Source organism: Festucalex cinctus, chromosome 15 (genome assembly GCF_051991245.1).
Source record: "Festucalex cinctus isolate MCC-2025b chromosome 15, RoL_Fcin_1.0, whole genome shotgun sequence".
In the NCBI taxonomy this organism is placed as follows: domain Eukaryota; kingdom Metazoa; phylum Chordata; class Actinopteri; order Syngnathiformes; family Syngnathidae; genus Festucalex; species Festucalex cinctus.
Window position 1 is genome coordinate 7,500,800 of NC_135425.1, and position 24,873 is coordinate 7,525,672.

Genomic DNA, 24,873 nt, shown 5'->3' on the forward strand with positions numbered 1-24,873 from the left:
ACTTGAATTTAATTACCCTGGTAATTGTTGTTGGTGGAAAAACACCCAAACTGAATTTTACTAAGGTGAACTGAAAAGTTCTCCAAAAGTTCCGGCGGTGGAAAAACGCCAATTGTGCGTGGTAGTAGTGCTTGGGGATCCACTACTTTACACGAAGGGTGTCCAAACGTTTTCCTTTGGAGGCCACATAGTGACAATCAGAAGGACGCAAGGGCCATGTAATGTTATGAAGAGAAATTGTGTTTAGCCATAAAAAACAAACAATTAATTTTTGTGTTTTTGCATATCTAGAAAAATGCCACAGTATATTAAGCAATTTATTTGTAATTGTGGCACCTAATTTTTTCAACACCTTCCCTTTTTACTTTGACATCTTCAAAAAATTTTAATATATGTCGCGGGCCACTGAAAAATGGATGGCGGGCCACAAATGGCCTCCGAGCCGTAGTTTGGACACCACTTATTTACACGGTCAGAGATTTCAATGCAATAAAGCAGTTATGAGGTTTCATTTGATCAGCGTCAGAAACTATAACGGTAATTAGGAACACTTTAGAAGTAGAGAAGAATGGCATTTGCCATATGAATGGCTCTAAAAATGGTATATTGCTTTATAGCCCACGGTAACCGAGTCTGAGCTGTCCTCGACGGCATCCCACATTTCCCACTTCAATTTTTTCAAAAGCTGACCATGCGCCTTATAATCCAGTGCGCCTTATATATGGATCAATATTTAGCTGCAACAGGTCTCGCTGTCAAGACGCTATCGGTGACCCTGCACGATCAGTGACGCGCATGCGCAGAATATCCTGCCATCTTGGATCGCTAGCTAATACTAATACTTTACCTCAGAGAAAATAATAAAACAGCTGTTTATTCATTTTAGGAGTGAATGGAGTTGTCAGAAAGCTGGTTTGTAATCTATTAATAAAGTTTGACTGACCTATCTGACTGTTTTGTTGACATTCCCTTTAGCGCAGCACCATCTAATGGATGCATAATGTAACCCCAGCCTCTACTGTAGCGCCTTATATATTGGAAAAGTTTTAAAATATGTAATTCATTGAAGGTGCGCCTTATAATGCGGTGCGCCTTATATATGGAAAAAGTTTTGAGATATGTCATTAGTTGAAGGTGCATCTTATAATGCCTTATAGTCGTGAAAATACGGTATATAGCACACTATTTTGTCTAAACGAATATATTTTCTCTTTCACACAATGTGAATTAAAATATTTGTCATCTTCCTTTTGCCTTTAGTCCTTTGTGTTGGTAGAGGTCAGCGCTCTAATGGGTGCCTTTGATAATGAAAGACTCAACGATCAATACATTTACTGATCAACTTCCTTTCTAAAGTTTTGACTTGTGGCGACAGATGCCACCTACTTAAAAGTATCCAAATTGTGTTGAGGTTGATCCATGTACCGTCCACAGGTGACCCAGCAGAGACAGACTACACAGCAGTGGGCTGTGCCGTTACCACCATCTCCTCCAACCTCACCGAGATGTCAAAGGGTGTCAAACTGTTGGCAGCGCTCATGGAGGATGAAGGAGGAAATGGACAGCAGCTGCTGGGTGCTGCCAAGAACCTGGCCTGTGCTGTCTCTGACATGCTGAAGACTGCCCAGCCTGCAAACACAGAGGTGTACTCCTTATGAGATTAATATATGTTTTTCCAATGACAGGAACCTGCAACAAATATGTTAGTGATTCAGAATAACACTCATCCACCCCCACTCTTTGGCTGGACACCTACACTATAAGTGTCACTTTATGTGTCAACAGTCTATATATCCTCATGACTGTGCAAAAGTATTAGGCCTATGTCAGGGCCAAACTATGAAGGGAAGTGGAAAAAGAAATTGCAGAGTCCCTAATTGGTGTTAGTTTGTCTGTTTTTTCAACCAGGTTTCTTCCTGGTTCATTGAGAGTTTATCGCCTGGAATATGTTCCAGACTCATCCTCAATGAATGAATATCCACCATAGTTAGACCATAAAAAACTTGTTTTTGAATACACGTTTAAAACTTTCACACGCTTTAAACATATTTTAAACTATTACAAATATTTTTAAAAACATTGTAATCATTTGTAACATAGTGAAAAAGAACTGCAAGCATAAAATAATACTAAATGTAAAAATCAAACCAGTTGTTGAAGTGCTAGTCTGCTTCCTGACAACTGTCGAGGTTATGTTAAAAATCCATCAATCGATGGAACATTGAGCTCCAGCATGCCCAATTGTTTTCTGACAGCTTCTGACAGGAAGTCTGGTCTCAGGGATGTTCTTGACATGGCTCCTGGAAGCGAAACTACATCTGCTTCCCCAAATCGGCCATCAGCGTCCAGTCTTTGCCTTTGCCAAGAGACTGGTTACCGCCCTTTGCTGTGCTTTTGGCCTCTGGCCATGCTTCAGGGAGATGAATTGCTTTGCTGGTCTGTGGCCCTGAACTGTCTCGGGTTTCAGTGCCTTGCTAAAGGTATTTTTCAACAATAATCGGGAAGCAGACTAGTATCTTTCCAACAATTAGTTGCAGTTCGGTTTTTTTTATCCGCAGCAGGACTCGACCCTGTGGTTCCAAAGGCCACGTCCTTTTGAAGGATATATTGCCACCCCATCCTGCTAACTGTCCTACTATTCATGTTTTACTCTGTCGAAATGACTAATGTGAAAAAGTCATTGAAACAAATCTGATCTTGACCTAAGACCTTTGCACAGTATTTGGTATCTATAATATTTTTTTTTCTCTCTCTCTATGAATTTATGATATTGACAAACTGATTTGGTTTTAGCCTCGTCAGAATCTGCTGCAAGCTGCGGGAAATGTGGGCCAGGCCAGTGGAGAGCTACTGTCACACATAGGAGAGACAGACACAGATCCACAATTCCAGGTACTCTAGCTTTACATTAAAATGATTGCATTCCTTAAAGGTATAATATCTTGATATTTTAAGCCAACTAACAAAAGGCATATAATGATTAAATCTTACCTTTGACACCACGGTGGTGTAATTTTTAATGAAATATTAGTATTTTTGCGGCATGGTAGTTAGCACGTCCACCTCACAGTGCTGAGGACGCAAGATTGAGTCCAGGCTCCAGCCTTCCTGGGTAGAGTTTGCATCTTCTCCCCGTGCTTGCGTGGGTCTTCTCCGGGTACTCCGGTCTCCTCCCACATTCCAAAGACATGCATGGCAGGTTAATTGGGTGCTCCGAATTGTCCCTAGGTGTGCTTGTGAGTGTGGATGGTTGTTCGTCTCTGTGTGCCCTGTGATTGGCTGGCAACCAGTTCAGGGTGTACTGCCCGAAGCCGGCTGGGTTAGGCTCCAGCACCCCCGTGACCCTGAGAGGAATAAGCGGTTAAGAAAATGGATGGATAATATTCAGGGGTTCAATAAAACCCCGCCTCTCCCCGTGTGGTTGCCGCGCCCCTTCTCGTCCAGCTGCTGCGCGCACCGACCACAAAACTCTGGAGCGCTGCGTTCAAACAGTGGCCATTCAAGACTGGCCAGCCGTTGTAGTACAACCGCGTCTTCTTTAAATATGGAAATTGAATGGATGTTGAATTCTTCAATAAAATTTAAAACAAAACGGCTCCTTGCCACAAGAAATCATAGTGGAGGAGGAGGGGAGGAGCGGGGGAAGAAAATGAAACCCTGAGTGGGTCACGAACCAGGGACCTGCTGTTTACAGGGCAAGTGCGCTAACCACTACACCCTTTGTTCAGTTAATTAAACAGTGCAAAAGTTTTACTTGTAGTTTAAACAAGTGTCAGCCAGAATTGGATTTTAAGACAGCCAATTGTCACTGCACTTTGGCATTGCAAATGTGAAGGATAATTGTTTGCTTTGAATTCATTTGGACATAATGTTTACTGATAAATTCTACTTTTATCACTATACTGTGAGCATGGAGATCTCAGAGAAAGTGTGTTTAGTCTGGAGAGGCGTTGCGAGGGTGGGTCCGCACCTAATGATGTCATATAGTGAGTACCCACTCGTTTTCTCAAGTTGGGAGGGGCAGGTGCTTGGATTTCTCATAGAGGGGCGAATGGAGGAAAAAAACACTTTGGTGATGTTTTTTTGGTGAGGAATTAGGAATTTTAACATGGCTAAAAGCTCAAAAAAGTTGATTTTTCACGCTACTGTCTCTTTAAATAATTTCAAAAGACTGAAGTTCTGGTTGACTATGGAAAGTATGGTACAAAAATAATAAGTGTGCAAATTCTCTCAATGAATTGGCTACATAAGTACAAGATTTATGAAAATAACCTTGCAAAGTAAGGTGTTTGTGTTCAATAAGCACACTGTTTTATGTCTTTTTCCCCCCCCATCTTTATATTTGACAGTTTCTAGGTAAAGGATCTTTCAGGGCTGCCAGATGGAGAGTGCCCTCTTATTGTCAAATGATGGTAACAAATGTCTGCTGAAGACATTTAACAATGAAATGCCAATCAAAGCAATCTATTAATTCATTTAGTAACCCACATGCATTAATCATCATGATAAAATGTCAGTCAAAACTCATTTAAATAAAAATTGTGCAGCAAAGTATTGCATTAAAAAGTAACCCATTCCCAATAATGTGTAAGTGGCCCACGATATTCGAGGTGGCTGTGTATTTTTATTCATTCCTGTTACCAATCCTACTTTTTACTGGTCGTATAAATATTGCTAACTATAATAGGCAGACTCTGTAAAGATGTCCATTTGATAGCAATTTCTAAGACAACATTAAATAAATTTTATAAAAAAAGAGGGAAAGAAGATTGACTATATTACATAATGACATTTTAATCCTATGAATCATCAATGTAGGAAGATTCAACATGCCCTGGAATATTTTGAGATCACCTAATCCAGTTTTAAATCAATCACCCATTTCTGAATCATTACTCTGTCCTAATTTCCTTATCTGATGTCAACATTCTTAATTTCCAAACCAAATTACAGTATTTGAATGTCAAGAAATCTTAACAAACCTTTCCTCTCACACTGCTACATAATGCGTGTTTGCTCTTTGCAGGATATGCTGATGCAGCTGGCTAAAGCTGTGGCTAATGCTGCAGCAGCCCTTGTGCTCAAGGCTAAAAACGTAGCCCAGAAGACAGAGGACTCAACCCAGCAGAACAGAGTTATTGCTGCAGCCACCCAGTGTGCTTTGTCCACATCTCAGCTGGTGGCCTGCACAAGAGTGAGTGAGACTTAAGACTACCTGACATATTTAGTAGGGGTTGGACTATACTTCAATACCCCAGTATATTGGATTGCTAGCTCTCATGGTACACGTACATCAACAACAGATACAGCTTGTCATGCTGGCTATTGCCAAGTCCTAGATCATAGATAATATTTGTGATGTGATGAATGTTGATATACTGGCCAAACTCTGTCAAGTAGGATACGTTAAGAGCTTTTCTTGTATGACGAAGTAATTAAAGTCATTTTATTTCTTCTATCACGCATCATACACTCCCATCCCTCGTGTAGGTGGTGGCTCCAACCATCAGCTCGCCAGTGTGCCAGGAACAGCTCATCGAGGCAGGCAAGCTGGTGGCCAAGTCGGTGGAAGGTTGCGTGGATGCCTCACAGGGGGCCACAAATGATGAGGGCCTCCTGAAGCAAGTGGGCGTGGCTGCAACAGGCGTCACACAGGCATTGAACGAGCTACTGCAACATATTAAACAATACGCCAGTGGAGGCCATCCCATTGGGCGCCACGGAGAAGCCACTGATCGCATCTTGGATGTCACAGAGAACATCTTCAGCTCAATGGGAAATGCCGGTGGGTGTCATTTGTTTAGGACGCGTATGCATTATGTGAACTGCCATAGTAGCATCAGCATCTGTCTAATAGAGTAGAATTTGTGTATGTTTTAGAAAAACAGTGTTTAGTAACATAATTTATTTGGTTTACAGTGATGGTTGATGATGATGGTTTACAGTGTAAACCATCAATGGTACACTTTTTTTCCTGAGTTCTTTTACTTGTCATATCATACTGTATATTTTGCTCCTTTTTTTTTTGGCACAAGACTGTTAAGGATGATCAAGCAGATGAAAAACATATAGTATAGTAGAATGAGCCTGTATTGCATGTAATGTTTTGCTCCTGTGTGGTTAACAGAAAATCCAAAGTAAAATCTTGAGCATTCTTCTTCTTGTAAAAACAGTCTGATTAGCATTAGCGCTTAGTGTTAAACAATTATAAAGCTTAACCTGACAGCCATGCCCATGATGAATATATGGGAAGTTCATGTGGCCACAGTATATACTGTAAATAATGTGATCACACAGCACCATGACATGACATTAGACTTAGACTTAGACTTGACTTTATTGATCCCTTTGGGATGGCTCCCTCTGGGAAATGTACATATCCAGCAGGAATAAGAACAGATAATAAAATCAAAAATAATTCAATCAATCAATCAGTCAATAAATAAGGTTATTACACCAGAGATTGAATTAATAATAAAAATAAAAATTAAATCAATAAATAAGGTTATTACACCAGAGATTGAATTAATAATAATAATAAAAATAAAATAAAAATTAAATCAATAAATAAGGTTATTACACCAGAGATTGAATTAATAATAATAATAATAATACAATAAAAAATAAAATGAAAAATACAAATTCAATCAATCAATAAATAAGGTTATTACACCAGAGATTGAATTAATAATAATAATAATAATAAAAATAAAATAAAATGAAAAATACAAATTCAATCAATAAATAAGGTTATTACACCAGAGATTCTATTAATAATAATAACAATAATAATAATAATAATAATAATACAAATAAAATAGAAAAATAAAAATTCAATCAATAAATAAGGTTATTACACCAGAGATTGAATTAAATTACTCACTACTGAAGATAAACACAACATGCGACAGTGTTACATGCTAATAATCCATAATCAAGCAAGCACAAACGGCATTATGGAAATTTCCTGTCGAACCATCAACAAATAGTTGAGTTTAACTCCACCATACACGAGTGAACCGTGTTTCTCTGTCTGGGACTGTACAGGACTCGTACACATGTATACATACAGAACATACATACATACATAAACTTGTGCTCAGAAGTTCACATTCCCTGGTAGAATTTGTGTAATATTGGTAATTTTCGGGGGAAATATGACTGTTAATGCAGATTACTTTCAAGTAGGGTGTGTGGTTATTTAGGTTTAATACAGTGCTTCTCTGCCCTGCAATTGGCTGGCAACCAGTCCAGGGTGTACCCCGCCTACTTTCCAAAGCCAGCTGAGATAGGCTCCAGCACCCCCCGCGATCCTTGTGAGGAGTAAGCGGTCAAGAAAATGGATGAATGGAAGGACAGAGCTTTTGAAATAGGGGAGAAAAACAAGTTGGGCAACTCCCCAGTGCCATCTGTGTGCATGCCACTGCATAGTCAACAGTTGTAGATTTGATCTTTTTATCTTGCCACAATATTTTCTTTCACAGGTGAGATGGTTCGCCAGGCTCGTATCCTTGCCCAGGCCACGTCTGATCTGGTCAATGCCATCAAGATGGACGCAGAAGGAGAGACAGACCTGGAAAATTCCCGAAAGCTCCTGTCAGCTGCGAAGCTTCTGGCTGACGCTACTGCCAAGATGGTGGAGGCAGCCAAGGTCTGCAACTGCATGTATTTGCATAGAATACTTTTACGCATCCTAGTTCTTGTCTTGATGAAATTATCCCGTGTTGACGGGCCGGCCTGTTCATGTAAGTGAGCAGCTGTATATATACACTTCACCATACAAAGTGAAAGGAAAAAAACAAATGCAAAGGCTCACTTAAACGTGTATCTAACTTCAATTTTCTTGTGTATGGATAATCATCAGTGTAATCTCAGTATGACATAATAATACTAGGGGTTTCAGGCGATTAAAATTTTTAATCATAATTAATCGCATGACTTCAATAGTTGACTAACAATTTATTGCAAATTTTATATCTATTCTAAATGTACAATAAAATATTTTTTTGTACGTTTTCATACTGTTGTTAACATAAAAGCGGAAAAAAGTTAAACTAAACTAAATATGGCTCCATCTTGTAGTCATTGATACAGTAATTTCATGATACATAAAATTGACTTATAATTAAAATATGTACTGTATTGTAAAAAAAAAAAAGTGTGATATTGATTTGTGTTGAGGTCATATTCTGCCACTAGATGGCATAATTACATTTGTAAGACGGAGACAGCTCAGTGCATTTTTCTTTGCATATTAAAAGCTATATATTCTTAACATGAAGTAACTTGTGAAATTCTGCTCATTTTTAAAATTATAAAATACAACTTGACCCCAGTCTCCTCAAATATATTAAATTTATTACTGCTAAATTTTGACGTGGATGTGTCTGCTGCGTTGGACTGGATGCGACTGGAATTCCCGCTGCGGTACAAGTAAGGGTTCCAAGTAAGGGCGCGCATGGGAAGAAAAAAAATAAAAAAATAAAAAAAAGAGTTGCGTTGAACGAACTTTAACTCAAAATTAACACACTAATTTTGACACCCCTAAAAATGACATTTGTGTGTGTTTACTCCAGGGAGCGGCAGCAAACCCTGATAGTGAGGAGCAACAACAGAGGTTGCGAGAGGCGGCAGAAGGTCTCCGCATAGCAACAAATGCTGCGGCGCAGAATGCCATCAAAAAACGTCTTATCAACAAGCTTGAGGTAAGTCCAACTGAAAAGAAGTTTTGATTTTCATGTCACTTACCGAGATTTATCTGATGGGGGGGGGGGGGGGGGGGGGAAGATGTTTGCCAACATGTGAATGCGGACGTTTAAACAAAAAATATTTTCTTATCTCACTGTGCATTTCCACATTCAGTGGCCTTAATTCAATTATACCAATGTGTCAATGGGTAGCATATTTATTTACTTTTGTATAACTTTGTTTTGTTGTTCATAACTATAATGCTCCCATGAAATATACGTACATAAAATGTGTACAGTCAAACCTCGGTTTTCGAACATAATCCGTTCTATAAGGCTGTTCCAAAAGCGTATTGTTCGAAATCTGAAACAATTTTTTTCCATTATAATTAATGTAAATAATTTTAATCCGTTCCAAGTCTAAAAAAACTTTTTCCAAGTTTCCTGGCATTCGAGTTAGCTCGGCTCCCGAGTGAGTCGCGTTCAGGTACGCTCGGCTTTTTTCAGTTTGGTCGAGAGACGATTTTTGGACGAGTTCTGAGACATAAAATTCTGGAATTTTCTGGTCGAAAACCGATTTGGTCGAGAACAGAAGCGTTCCAAAACCGAGGTTTGACTGTATGTCATGATCAAAGAAACTGAATCGATCTGAGGGACAATTCTATGCTTCTGACTTTGTGGGAACAGTTTAGGGACAGTTCCTATGCTGCATGTTCATTGGCAAATGAAATACCCAAGATAAAATATAATTGTCTGCGATTGGCTGGCAACCAGTCCAGGGTGTCCCCCGCCTACTGCCCAGAGCCAGCTGAGATAGGCGCCAGCACCCCCCGCGACCCTTGTGAGGAATAAGCGGTCAAGAAAATGGATGGATGGAAAATATAATTGTCTGTTGATCAGTTATACAAACTTAACTAAAGCTGCATTTTTTTCAACTTCCTATTAGAATGCAGCAAGACAAGCAGCTGCAGCATCTACTCAGACAATAGCTGCAGCTCAGCATGCTGCCTCATCCAACAAGAACCAGGCTGCCCAGCAGCAGCTGGTCCAAAGCTGCAAGGTAAATACATACTATATTATTATATAGCATGCCATACTATTTTACCTTTCTTATGTTGTCATTTAGCACATTTAGTACTACTAGATAAGCAGGGGCGGAGCAAGGACTTTTTCAGTGTGGCGGCGGGGGTGAAACAATGACTCACTGAAGGGTGGATGTCACGTGTGCACATGCCTGTGCAATATCACAACTCTACATAGAACACATAGCTGAGAAGTCATTGTTCAGCATACCATGGTTAAAGTAATACATTTCTTAGTCTAATTCTATCTCATGTACTGATTCACAGAATGACCAGTTGTCACTGACGACATTTTGTATAGTAATGATTAATGACTCATTAATTAAAATCAGATCCAAGAAAAACAATGGCAATAATCTCTTGTTTCAATTCAAAATGTTTCTTTTTAGTTAGATTTGTTCCTGTTTTTTTGTTCCTGTGCAAGATTGGTTTAAGTGCGCATTTAACTTATTCGCTCCCAGCCATTTTCACAGAAGCAATCCCGTTCGCTCCCTGCTGTCTTACTGGATTTTGCCTGATTTTGCAAGGCCCACAGAATATTGTGTTCTACTGCTATAAAAACATGGAACCTATCAAAAGAAAGATTAAAATCTCTTGTTTCAGCAAAAAAAAAAATATTTGCATTTGTTTCCGTTTTGCAGCCATTAGCATTAGAATATAGCTAAATTTCATCATTATTCACAAATCTATTTAGAAATGTGAGTAATTGAGCTTTTTTTTTTTTTAACATGGCCCTGATTGATTGCTTTTGCTCTGCTGCCACCTGCTGGCCGTTTGTGTAATAACTACCATTTCTTCAGCCATTCTTTGCAGTTGAGAGGCTGTATCAAAACCTTCTGTATGCTCTAGCATAAAAAAATATATATATAAAAGGAAAAAAAAGTATAAATACGTCTTTGGGACACTTAAAACATAACAAAAAAATTTACAAGTTATTGGGAGAAAATTAGTTAATTTCATGAAACTGGATGGCATGAAAAACAATGACTTCTCCACCATTTTGATTGTCTGCTCTGGTGTGAGAGTAATAATCTTATTAATTATTAATGCCTCCTGTAAATATCAAATATTTAATTGTTCTGTGTGCAGTGCCATAGTTTCAACTAGTGTTGTTCCGATAACGTTTTCTGGCCCCCGATACCGATTCCGATACCCAGCTTTACAGTATCGGCCGATACCATGCCGATACCTAAGTTTTTTTTTTCCCTCAACAGGAAAAATCTGTCCTGCCATTGGTTCAGAGCATTCAACGGCGAATAGGATATCTTAGATCGGCATGCAGTGAACATGACACATACCAGTGAATGTCGTGCATGAGCAAGACACAAAATGCTGCATCCAAAATCCTATATTAGTGTTGGAATTAATGGTATCGGCATGTTACTTGTGAGTACTCACTGATACCGATACCACTGTTTTAATGCAGTATCGGCACCTCTGCCGATACCAGTATCGGTATCGAGCAACACTAGTTTCAACACTTCCTGTATTCAGGTAAAAGATCAATCTAAATTAGGGCTGTGTAATTAATCAAAATTCAATTATAATTTCAATTATTCCACTCCACAATTACAAAATCGGCGTAATCGTAAACAAAAATTAAAGATTATTCATACTAGGGATGTGAATTGCCTAGTACCTGATGATTCGATCCGTATCACGATTCATAGGTCACGATTCGATTCCATACCGATTAATCCCAATATGAATTTACAAGTCGATTGTTACGATTTTTTTTACTCAATTGAGAAAATACCATTCAGTAAACTTGTACATATACACTGTAAGATTTGTATGAAAATTTATTATTTATTGATCTCAAATTTCAGTGTTATAACTGTGAGCCACTGTATTTAACAAACAGGTTGTAACCTTTTTCATGTTAGAACAGCATTGAAATAAAATATTAAGGCTTAATGTTCCATTAATATAACATTCTTCCATGCTTAAGGTGTGAAAGTTAGACGTTTTGTTGAATATTTTGTCATCAAAAATGGACGTTAAAAAATCGATTCGGCTGCCTATTGAATCGATTCGAGAATTGTGTGCTGTAGTATCGCGATATATTGCCGAATCGATTTTTTTTAAAACACCCCTAATTCATACTAATTTTGAGTTGTTTAAATTTACACATTTGCACCTTCTTTTTTTTTTTTCTTTTTTTTTTTTTTTTTTCAAAATGACTTATTTAATAAATCTTGTTTGGTCAAAAAGGAACATGCATAATTATGTTTCAAACAAATGTAAATTTAAGAAGTTTAAACATTTTCTTGTTTTGTACCCTAAAAACAAATGATTGTCTTAGATGTGATTTCTATCATTCCCAAATTAATTGTGTTTAATATTGTCTTCATAATCGAGCAGCCCTAATCTAAATGTGTGGTGGCAACTGGCAAAGCATAAAAGTGCCTCCGTGTAATGCGACCATGTGGAAAAGGCCGTAACGCAGAACGGGTTATCTGCACCACAGAATCACATTTGTCAAGATCTTCTCCAAGAAGTTCGGGTGCCTGGAGAGTAGCCACCATTGGCCAGCACGTTTTCCTCCATTAGATAAGTTTGCTGAGGACATTTGCTCATGTATGTCTTTCAGGTGGTTGCAGAGCAGATCCCTCAGCTGGTTCAAGGAGTCAGAGGCAGCCAGTCTCAGCCTGACAGCCCCAGCGCTCAGTTGGCCCTCATTAGCGCAAGCCAGAACTTCCTGCAGGTAACGTGCACAAGCCTTGTTGACTATGTTGATTTTGATTCAATTTTGTTTCTCCTACTCTTGTGCTTAATGCTGGCATCAGTCTGACACACATTGCTTGCTTCCAATGAACACAGCCAGGATGACATAATACATTTCAACACAAATTGTAATTATTTCTGTTTCAGCCTGGTGCAAAAATGGTCACAGCCTCCAAAGCCACAGTTCCCACGATCAGTGACCAGGCATCTGCTATGCAGCTCAGCCAGTGTGCCAAGAACCTGGCAAGTGCCTTAGCTGAGCTACGCACTGCCTCACAGAAGGTACCACATCTTCACTGTTAACATTCTTTGAGTTGATTAGAAACAAACAGCAACATGTACAAGGTTTAGGGTCTTTTTTTTTTTTTTAACTCTAAACTCAAAAATATGTTTGTGGTTTTTAAAGTTAATGTTATTCCGTTGGGAATTTGAAAAAGGTAGAAATTCCGACGGACTACATGCAGGGGGTTTCAAATTCATATTAGCTCAGAAGGGCGCATGGAAGAAAATATATTACCAAGTGGGCCGGATCGGTAAAATAATAGTATATAACTTTTGCCATAAATGATACGCAGATTTTCGCTACTTGTGGGCTAGTCCTAAATTACGGAGCTCAACTGTAATCATACTGTTCCAAAAAATAACATGAATGCAAATGTAACGCGGCAACACTTTGCCTGTATGTGTTCTGGACGTGTTAAATCTATATGTTTTGCATGTATATTGTTCCCAGAATGCATTGTGTGGCGCAGTTAACGTATTCGCTTGCCGCCATTTTCACTGAAGCAATCCCCTTCGCTCCCGGCTGTTTTCCTGGATTTTGACAGATTTTTGCAAGGCCCACAGAATATTGTCTTCTATTGTTATAAAAACATGGAACCTACAACAAGAAAGATTAATGTCTCTTCTTTAATCAGGAAAAAAAAAATCTGTTTCTGTTTTGCAGCAATTAGCATTAGAATATAGCTATGTGTTATCATGATTCACAAATCTGTTTAGAACTGTGGGGAAATCATCTCGTTTGCAACATGGCCCTGGTTGATCTCTTATACTCTGCTGCCACCTCCTGGTCGTTTTTGTAATAACTACCATTGCTTCAACCGTTCCCTGCAGTTTAAAGCCTACAGTATGCTCTAGCATAAATAAACAAATAAATACGTTATTGGAACACTGTTAATATTTAAAATAGAACATATTTATACCTTTTTGGGAGCAAATTAGTTAATGTTATAAGGATGTTAATCCTTGTCATATCTATTGTGTTACCAGTAATTAATTTGTGTCGTATTTAACATGTTTATGTCGGTCTATGATTTAAAAAAATAAAATAAAATAAACAAACTGTAACTTTAAGCTGTGTGTAAAATAATGACATCCAGGACGATTCCCCGTACAAGTTGTATTGCTCATCTGAGGACTGCTTGTGAAGTTATACATTTATATGTTTTGATTGTGGCCAGCTGATTAACTCATTTGCTCCCAATTACGTGTAAATACATTTTTTATTTTTATTTTTTTTTATGTTTTAAGTGTTTTTTAGTTTTTTTTTAATGCTAGAGCATACAGAAGGCTTTGATGCAGCCTCTCAACTGCAAAGAACGGTTGCAGAAATGGTAGTTATTACACAAACGGCCAGCAGGTGGCAGCAGAGCAAAGGGGCAAAAAAAAAGCAAAAAAAGCTAAATTACTTAGAATTTTAAATAGATTTGTGAAAACTGATGAAACTTAGCTCTCTTCTAATGCTAATTGCTGCAAAACGGAAACAGATAGAAACACACTTATTTTTCCTGATGAAAGAAGAGACTTTAATCTTTCTTTTGATAGGTGGACATGCTTTTATAGCAATAGAACACAATAATCTGTGGGCCTTGCAAAATCAGTCAAAATTCAGTAAAATAGCCGGGAGCGAACGGGATTGTTTCTGTGAAAATGGCTGGGAGTGAAAGAGTAATTGGTCCGGCATAACAAATGATTTTTTACTTTACAAAATCATCTCACGGGCCGGGCTAAACCCCTTTGCGGCCCTGATCCGGCCCACGGGCCGTATGTTTGACACCCCTGGGCTACAGGCATTTTTCAGATTCTTGCATGTGTGCCACTGTGCAGGCCCAAGAGGCATGCGGCCCGCTGGAGATAGACAATGCCCTGTCAGTTGTGAGACGTCTGGAGAAGGATATTCAGGATGCCAAAGTTTCAGCTGATGAAGGCAAACTCAAACCACTACCAGGCGAGAATGTAAGACGCAATCAAGACACATGCACGTACACGTTTGTGGCCGTGTTTTTGCTTGCGCACATGACATCAAGCACAGACAATAACAGTTGTTTCTCTGCATGCTCCTCATTGTTCCAGCTTGAGAAATGTTCCCAGGACCTTGGCACCAGCACTAAAGCAGTAAGCTCAGCCATAGCCCAATTGCTCAGTGAGGCCACCCAGGGAAATGAGAACTATACAGGTGTGTTTCAACCATGCTTGATCATTTGCATTCTTTTTATAAGATCCATCCTTCCATGATCCAAAAAAGTGAGGTTTATGTCAATATATTGAGATATTTTCACAGAAGCAATCCCGTTCGCTCCCGGCTGTTTTACTGGATTTTGACTGATTTTGCAAGGCCCACAGAATATTGTGTTCTATTTCTATAAAATCATGGAACCTATCAAAAGAAAGATTAAAGTCTCTTCTTTCATCAGGAAAAAAAATATATTTGCATTTGTTTCCGTTTTGCAGCCATTAGCATTAGAATTAGCTAAATTTCATCATTATTCACAAATCTATTTAGAAATGTGAGTAATTGAGCTCTTTTTGTTTCTATCTGTTTCCGATTTGCAGCAATTAGCATTAGAAGAGAGCTAAGTTTCATCAGTTTTCTCAAATCTATTTAAAATTGTAATTTAGCTTTTTTCAACATGGCCCTGGTTGATCTCCTTTGCTCTGCTGCCACCTGCTGGCCGTTTGTGTAATAACTACCATTTCCGCAACTGTTCTTTGCAGTTGAGAGGCTGCATCAAAGCCTGTTCTGTATGCTCTAGCACAGGGGTGTCAAACTCATGTTAGCTCAGGGGCCGCATGGAGGAAAATATACTACCAATTGGGCTGCATCGGTAAAATAATGGTATATAACTGAAAAACGATTGCCGTCAATTATACGCAGATTTTCGCTATTTGTGTGCCAGTCCTAAATTACAGAGCTCAACTGTAATCATATTGTTCCAAAAAATAATACAATTGCAAATGGAACGCGGCAATACTGAGTCCTAGACGTGTTAGATCTACCTGTTTTGCATATATATATATATATATATTGTTCCCAGAATGCGTTGCGTGACGCATTTAATAACATTATAAGGACGCGCTAATCCTTGTCATATCTGTGTTACCAGTAATTGAATTTGTGTCGTATTTAACACATTTGTCGGTCTATGATTTAAAAAATAAATAAAATAAAATAATAATAACAATAATAATAATAATAATAATTAAACAAACCGTAACTTTAATTTGTGTGTAAATAATGACATCCAGGACGATTCCCCGTACAAGTTGCATTGCTCATCTGAGGACTGCTTGTGAAGTTACAAATTTTATATATTTTGATTGTGGCTGACTGATTAATTAGTCCGACATTACAATTTTCTTTTGTTTTTTTTTTTAACTTTACAAAATCATCGCGTGGGCTGGATTAAACCCCTTTGCGGGCCTGATCCGGCTCACGGGCCTTATGTTTGACACACCTACTCTAGCATAAAAAAAAAATATATATATATACGTCTTTGGGACACTTAAAACATTAGAAAAAAAAACAAAAAAAAACGTATTTACACATTATTGGGAGCAAATGAGTTAAACACAAGCATTGTTGTGAAAAGTGTTTGAAAAGTAATTGTCGGCCGCTTAATCACACTTTTATTTTTACACAATTCCTATTACACCAATAACACTGATCCATAATATGCACTCAGTGACTATGAACTTTCAGCGACTTAACAAAAGAAGCGAGACATCATTGCTTGGCCCGCTGGGTGGACATTTTCTTCCTTAAACTGCCCTATGAGCATGGTTGTGTGTAGCGGTAAGCTGATCAGCAAAGACTCTTCACGGAAGCCTACAATATTGACGCAAAACATGTTACAGCTTGCATGGACACCAGACTTAATGTTCTTAATGTTCAGCAGATCTAATATGAGCAAGGCCAATTTGTCACTGTAATAGGCTGAGAGAGAAGGAGAACTGGTTATCAGCACACCTAAGTACAGTTTAATACAAGTTGAGGTGTCAAAATGTAATCAAGAACTAATTAATCAATTTCATGGACAACTATTTTGATAATTCAGTAATCGTTTAGAGCAATTGTTTGACCTAAAATTGTCAAATTCCTCTGATTTTAGTCTTTCAACAGTACGTAATTATTTTTCTGATTTTTTTTTCCTTCATGAAAGCAGACTGATTAACTTGTTTTAAGTGTTGGTGAGTACAGTTTGTTTTTGTTGGCTACGTTTTTTTTTTTTAAATCACAAAACAATGCGAAATAAACAACAAAAATTGGTTAAAAAAAAAAAAAAAAAGTAATCACAGGGAAAATCCTTTTGCAATATACTTAAATGCAAAATGAAATCGTATCCGCTTATTTCATTAATCAATGGAATAATGGACGGAATCCATTCTATAATTATTTGATCGTGACAGATTAGGAACACTTGCACAGACCTGCAGCAAATACTAAAAAAAAAAGAAAAGAAAAAAAACAAAAACATTCCATCCATAACAAATCTTTACATCCATGCATATAATATTAATTAATTAAATTCATTCTGTGACCTTGATAATATTTTAAAAAGCCTCTGAAATAATTGTTCCCATTTGAAATAAATTGCAGAAGCAATTACTCCATTTCAGACCCCCAAACCCACAGACATTTTTTTTTTTTTAAACATATTTTAAGAAAAACTACACTCAACAATATTGAACTACCGTATTTTCCGCACTATAAGGCGCACCTTCACTGAAAGACATATTTTAAAACTTTTTCCATATATAAGGCGCTACAGTAGAGGCTGGGGTTACGTTATGCATCCATTAGATGGTGCTGCGCTAAAGGGAATCTCAACAAAACAGTCAGATAGGTCAGTCAAACTTTATTAATAGATTACAAACCAGCTTTCTGACAACTCCATTCACTCTCAAAATGAATAAACAGCTGTTTTATTATTTTCTCTGAGGTAAAGTATTAGTATTAGCTAGCGATCCAAGATGGCGGATCTTCTGTGCATGCGCGTCACCGATCGTGCAGGGTCACAGATAGCGTCTTGGCAGCGAGACCTGTTGCGGCTCAATATTGATCCTTATTTAAGACGCACTGGATTAAAAGGCGCAGGGTCAGCTTTTGAAAAAATTGAAGGCTTTTAGGTGCGCCTTATAGTCGTGAAAATACGGTATACCTCGTCTCTTGAAGGGTTATAAGATAATAACACTATCCAAACCACATGCTAAGGTATTGAAAATGGAAACACTCTGCAACAAACACTCTGCTTTTAGGTGCGCCTTATAGTGCGGAAAATACGGTATATAACTACATACAGTAATAACATTTGATCTCCACGTAACCAGCAAGCAAAAATGTATTTACTATTTATAAAACGTGATTGCCGATTGTGGCAATCGGCAAACCAGATTAATGGTGCATTTGCGCCAAAAACTGATATTGTCCTTCTACCGAATAATGTACCTTCTTTTTTTTTGTAAGATTTGGATTACAGGCAGAAGATTTTATTGTTTTAGAATATTTATCATTTAGAATTTGTTTAACTTCACAACAAAGATTTAATTTTATTTTTTAAATACAAAAAAGGCGTGAACTGATGAAGCTAGCTTTACATTTAACCATAAATGTATGCAGTACAAAAGCAACATGAGTGAGGTTTAGGGCTGCTCGATTAAGGAAAAAATAATAATCACGATTATTTTAGAAGTAATTGAAATCACAATAATTCAAACGATTATTTACTTTTTTTTGGTACAAAATAAGAAAATGTTTAAGCATATAAAAATATTACAACTTTAAAAAAAAATAGAAACACTACAATTATGTAAGTTCCTTTTGGACGAAACAGAATTTATAATAATAATAATAATAATTTATTATTATTATTATTATTATTATCATTATTATTATTATTATTGACGTTTGAGTGCAGGATGATCTTTTTTTGGTACAAAACAAGAAAATTTAAAGCGTAAAAAAGCAAAAAATATTAAATAAAATTCTTTGAAACACTATTATGAAAGTTCCTTTTGGATGAAAGAAATTTTATTAAATTAGTTATTTAAAAAAAGGTTCACATGTATACATTTAAACAACTAAAAAAAAAGAAGTATTAATATTTATTTATTTTTAACAATTATGCTGATTTTGTAATTGTGGAGTGTAATAATTGAAATTGTAATTGAATTTCGATTAATTGCACAACCCTAGTGAGGTTGGTGGCAAAACATGATTCAGGTATGATGCCTGTTAATCTGCACATCGCTGAGCAATTATTTTTATTTTGAAAAGGCCTTATATGGGCCGATTATAATCGGCCAGCTAATTGATAACCAACCAAGCTTATTGTATTGTCAATGCAGTCATCTTGAAATGGAATTTTTTTTTCCCCAGGTATGGCAGCCAGAGATGTCGCCCAGGCTCTGAAGTCCTTGGCCTCAGCAGCAAGAGGAGTCGCTGCCACCACAGACGACGCAGGAGCACGTGCTGCTCTGCTGGACTGCGCCAGTGATGTCATGGATAAATCGGGCAACTTAATTGAGGAGACAAAGAAGGCCATCACCAAGCCAGGAGATGCGGAGAGTCAGCAAAGGCTGGCCCAGGTCAGACAAAGATTGAGGCTCAGAGGGCCACGTTGGGCAATTTTGCTCAAAATATTTTTCAACCCTTTTTTTTTTTTTTTAAATATTTATTATATTTATATGATTATTATTATTTTATTATTACCATTGATTATTACTATTATTTTATTATTTATTATTATATATTATTATATTTATATATATATATAGTTTTATTATTATTTATAGCATGGTTAAAAACAGAACAGAAACAACAACAACGAAAAAACAATCCACTATGTTTGAGCATCATGGGAATTTGAGCTGTCTTTGTGTAGGATTGTTAAGACTTGATTCTCTCCAGACTGAAGTTAACTGCAATTGTTAAGTTTATCGGTCTCTCCGTATGGATGTATTTGTGCGTCCAGGTGGCTAAAGCGGTGTCTCAGGCCTTGAACAGATGCGTGAACTGCCTGCCTGGTCAGCGAGATGTGGACAACGCCATTCGTACTGTGGGTGAAGCCAGCAAATCTCTACTGGCTGATTCTGTGAGTGCCATCAACAGTATGAATTCATTATATTGCAGTTGAGTGCTGCTATTATTTGTTTTCTCGTCTGTAGCATACTATGTATCATAGCATTGAAATGTATTATGTGTATGTCTTTATTCTTGTTGAATCATGAGCACCTGAACTGGGCCCAGTTAGGCCTGAGATTATTTGCGCATTTTTCTGTGTTCTTTTATGACCACGGCCAGTTTTCTCCATTTGTGGATAATGGTTCTTACTACTCAAATTTCAACACTCACATTGTTTGTTGTGATTGGTTTTGGTTCACTTGTAGTATTTACGGCAGTGGTGTCAAACATATGGCCCGCGGGCCGGATTAGGGCCGCAAACGGGTTTAATCCGGCCCGTGAGATGATTTTTTTTTTTTAAGTAAAAAATAATTTGTAATGTTGGACCAATTAATCAGCCGGCCACAATAAAAACATGTAAATTTGTAATTTCACAAGCAGTCCTCAGGTGAGCAAAGCAACTTGTACAGGGGAATCGTCCTGGATGTCATTATTTTACACACAAATTAAAGTTACGATTTGTTTAATTATTCATTTATTTATTTATTTTAAATCATAGACATCATAAAGCATCAGAAACGTCTTAAATACAACACAAATTCTATTACTGGTAACACAAATAGATATGACAAGGATTAACATCCTTATAACGTCATTAACTCATTTGCTCCTCAAAACGTATAAATACGTTCTATTTTAAATATTAACAGATGTATTTATGTGTTTGTTTGTTTGTTTGTTTTTTTAATAATAGAGCATACAGTAGGCTTTGATGCAGCCTCTGAACTGACGAGAACTGTTTAAGAAATGGTAGTTATTGCAAAAACGGCCAGCAGGTGGCAGCAGAGTATAAGAGATCAACCAGGGCAATGTTGCAACAAGCTGATTTCCCCCACAGTTTTAAATAGATTCGTGAATCATGATAAAATTTAGCTATATTCAAATGCTAATTGCTGCAAAACGGAAACAGATAGAAATATACTGTTATCCTGATGAAAAAAGAGACTCTAATCTTTTAATGTTTTTATAGCAATAGAACACAATATTCTGTGGGCCTTGCAAAAATCAGTCAAAATCCAGTAAAAGAGCCGGGAGCAAAGGGGATTGCTTCAGTGAAAATGGCTGCCAGTCAATGATTTAACTGCGCCACACAATGCATTCTGGGAAAAAGATTTAACACGTCCAGAACACATACAGGAAAATTGTTGCCGCGTTCTATTTGCATTCATGTTATATTTTGGAACAGTATGATTACAGTTGGGCGGCACGATGGTCGAGTGGTTAGCAAGTCCGCCTCCCAGTTCTGAGGACTCCGGTTCGAGTCCAGGCTGGAGTTTGCATGTTCTCCCCGTGCCCGCGTGGGTCTTCTCCGGGTACTCCGGTCTCCTCCCACCTTCCAAAGATATGCATGGCAGGTTAATTGGGTGCTCCGAATTGTCCCTAGGTGTGCTTGTGAGTGTGGATGGTTGTTCGTCTCTGTGTGCCCTGCGATTGCCTGGCAACCAGTCCAGGGTGTCCCCCGCCTACTGCCCAGAGCCAGCTGAGATGGGCGCCAGCACCCCCCGCGACCCTTGTGAAGAATAAGCGGTCAAGAAAATGGATGGATGGATGATTACAGTTGAGCTCCGTAATTTAGGACTGGCCCTCAAATAGCGAATATCTGCATGTAATTGACAGCAAAAGTTATATACCATTATTTTACCGATCCGGCCCGCTTGGTAATATATTTTTCTCCATGCGGCCCTGATATGAGTTTGACACCCCTGATTTACGGTGTACATGTAGCGAATCAGGTCAGACAAATAACTCCATGTAAAAACAATATTGGTTTTAAGTTAAACATTCTATTCACATCTGGCGTTGCGCTTCTCCTTTCTAGTTCCCATCTAGCGGAAGGAGTTTCCAGGAGGTTCAAGCTCAGCTGAACGAAGTGGCAGCCAATCTGAACCAGTCCGCCAATGAGGTTGTCCAGGCGTCTCGAGCAACCACCCAAGACCTGGCCAAAGCCACCGGCAAGTTCGGGCAGGACTTCAGCAATTTCCTGGAGGCTGGCGTTGACATGGCAGGAACATCGCAAGTCAGTATATTGGGCCACTTTTCATACCGCATTCCTGTGAAACACGTGAGGAAAAATTGGGGCACTTGAGAGCAGAAAAAAGGAAACTAAACTGTGCAATGTAAATCTAGCCCAATACACCTTTTGACGTCATTTATTCACTTGTCGATATGGCTCCAGAGTGACCCACAACTTTTCGTCATAAAATAAAACAAAAAAAAAGATTTGATTAAATTTGTGTTGTATTTAAAATATGTGAAAATCTTTGCCTTTTTCCTTTCTTTCTTCAGTCTAAAGAGGACAGGACACAAGTGGTGTCCAACTTGAAGACCATCTCAATGTCATCCAGCAAACTACTGCTGTCAGCCAAAGCACTATCTACTGACCCCAACTCCCCCAACCTCAAGAACCAGCTGGCAGCTGCCGCTCGGTACCGTATGACTTGATTGATCTTTCTCTTTTCTAAGTTAAATTTGACAGTTCTTCGATCTCATTTGTCAACTTTGTGTCCACAGGGCAGTTACAGATAGTATCAACCAGCTCATAACCATGTGCACTCAGCAGGCTCCAGGTCAGAAAGAGTGTGACAATGCCCTCAGAGAACTGGAGGTACAACCACCTAACAACACTTCTGTAGTTTGCGTAATCCCGTTTTCTTCTTAAAGGAAGGCTCCTTTAATTTTACATGTATGGCTTGATTGGCAGTAAATAGTTAGTATAGCTACGAAACATGCATAAGAGCTGAAGAATACACTCCTATATTGATTTATTTAACTTTTTTCAACATAGAAGTACTTCCGTGTTGCAACGCCCCCGAGTGGTGACGTCACTAGTGTGTATACTCGCTTGGGGAACAGTAGTTCACGCAGACATAACAACGAGGAAGACACAAACGTCAGTTATGCCTTACTGTATTGCAAAATTTTGCAAGGCGTCGGCAAGGAAAAACCCGCGAGACCCCCCCCCCCCCCCCCCCAAAAAAAAAAAAAAAAAAAAAAAAAAAAAAGCTACTTGAGTAGACAATGGTTTGTTTGCTAAGTGCTGTCAACCTCCCGAAGGACAAGCAGGCGTGCGCGCAGCGAACATTTCAGGCATGAGGACTTCGAATATATGTTACAATTTGAGATGGGGTACGCCACACGCCTAATACTAAAGCCCAACGCAGTACCGAGTATCTTTAAAGAACCAGACGTGGGAAATAATCAAGCCGATGGAGGAGCCGCAACTGCTAGCAACACGGAGCCTTCACTCTCACAACAGCCGGCACAAATCGAGGTCTTACTACGGCCACTGAAAGATCTCGGAGAAGCGAAGCAAATTTAAAGCGAAAGGTAGGCATGTTTCGGGGGTGGGGGGGCATTGGTTATTATACTGCACGGACTGTTTTATTTCATAATTCATTTGAAGGTGGCCAACGCAGGGGCACGTCGGCACGTTACCGTAATGCACAGTATTAACAATCGTTGGGACGGCTGGCTTGACTTCGTCTTTTCGAGTGGCGGCTGGCCTGACCGCAGTGGGACGCTACGCAAAAAAGAAGAAAAAAAAACAGCTAGGGGAGGTTGGGTGCTGTAACGACGATACATTTAATTTTACTATTTTTTCTTTTTCCTGAAATATTTCGTCAGTTCCACACGTTTTGCATTGCTCGTACTGTGTGTCACTTTACCTGTTGGATATTTGCTCCTCCAAGACTTTTCTTCTTCACATCTTTCATCGCAACCAAAGCTATCCTGAGAATGTCTATTTAGTATTGCCATGTTGAATGTCTGATGTTCCAGGATGCAGTTGAGATTGTCCGCAAGGAACCGATCCTCGAGTTCTTTCATTTCCAGACAGCACACATTCATTAGCGGATTGTCCATTCCTGCAGCTCCCGCACGAGCACCACTCACCCCCCGCCTGATTCACTCGTTCGTCAAAGTTTATTTTGTGCCCGAAAAGACCATCTGGCGCCACAACTTTCACATCCAAGGCAGACTTTCCTTCGGTAGTGTTATTTTGTCGTGTTGGCTCGAAGCGATAAGGTTTAATCCTTCCGGGTTTGACGCTAGATGCACGGCTGCGTTGCATAGTGCTTCCATAGTGTAGCGTTTACACACTAGTGACGTAAACATCCGGGTTATTTAGTCACGTGTAACAAACATGCCGGCGTTCGATTCATTTTAACAATGGTTTAAAAGTTATTAAATGTACATAAAAAAATAATCACGTCACCAAATTAATTATTGAAAAAGTAGCAACTTTTTGCTGCTAAAAATGGATCAATAAGTAAAGTGTCCCTTTAAGTATTACGTTGTTTGACAAACTAATTAACTTCACGAATCGATAGGGATGCACGATAATGCTATTTTCAACCGATACGACAAACCAATAAATTAGACGTGCCGATGTTGATAACCGATAAGTAAGCCGATAATTGTTTGCAAAATGAACTTGAATACAAATATATTTTCGATTCCTACTATCAGTCTTAGGTGTACAAATACATTGAAACATTGAGTAAACGTTACACAATGTTTCAAATCAAATTGTCAATTTCAAATTGGTTGATAATTGCTGATGATAATTTTCGGCGGATTTCTTTATTATCTGGTTAATCTGTGTGACGTCAAATGGGTTGATAATTGCTGATAATTATTGGTGGATTTCTCTATTATCTAGTTTATTTGTTTGACGTCAAATTGGTTTAATTATTGATAATTTTCGGCAAATTTCTTTATTATCTGGTTTATCTGTCTTAAATAAAATTGGTCGATTCATTGTTGATAATTTTTGGCAAATTCCTTTATTATCTGGTTTATCTGTCGGAAATAAAATTGGTCGATTCATTGCTGATAATTTTTGGCAAATTCCTTTATTATCTGGTTTATCTGTATGACGTCAAATTGGTTTAATTGTCGATAATTTTCGGCAAATTTC

The 24,873-nt window shown here is 38.3% G+C and overlaps 1 protein-coding gene across 2 annotated transcripts in view; it reads left to right on the forward strand.

The window, feature by feature from the left end:
* tln1 (talin 1) overlaps nt 1–24,873 on the forward strand; it is a 124,628-nt gene that overhangs the window by 56,218 nt on the left and 43,537 nt on the right. The window contains exons 17-33 of one of the 2 annotated variants that reach the window (XM_077497256.1): nt 1,435–1,643; nt 2,794–2,892; nt 4,350–4,412; nt 5,027–5,194; nt 5,491–5,785; nt 7,485–7,651; nt 8,577–8,705; nt 9,634–9,747; nt 12,363–12,476; nt 12,644–12,778; nt 14,603–14,731; nt 14,849–14,951; nt 19,152–19,360; nt 19,747–19,866; nt 21,775–21,972; nt 22,242–22,381; nt 22,467–22,560. In XM_077497256.1, coding sequence (XP_077353382.1) covers nt 1,435–1,643; nt 2,794–2,892; nt 4,350–4,412; nt 5,027–5,194; nt 5,491–5,785; nt 7,485–7,651; nt 8,577–8,705; nt 9,634–9,747; nt 12,363–12,476; nt 12,644–12,778; nt 14,603–14,731; nt 14,849–14,951; nt 19,152–19,360; nt 19,747–19,866; nt 21,775–21,972; nt 22,242–22,381; nt 22,467–22,560 — 2,486 coding nt within the window. The remainder of the gene's footprint in view (nt 1–1,434; nt 1,644–2,793; nt 2,893–4,349; nt 4,413–5,026; nt 5,195–5,490; nt 5,786–7,484; nt 7,652–8,576; nt 8,706–9,633; nt 9,748–12,362; nt 12,477–12,643; nt 12,779–14,602; nt 14,732–14,848; nt 14,952–19,151; nt 19,361–19,746; nt 19,867–21,774; nt 21,973–22,241; nt 22,382–22,466; nt 22,561–24,873) is intronic. The other variant, XM_077497257.1, reaches the window with a different exon arrangement.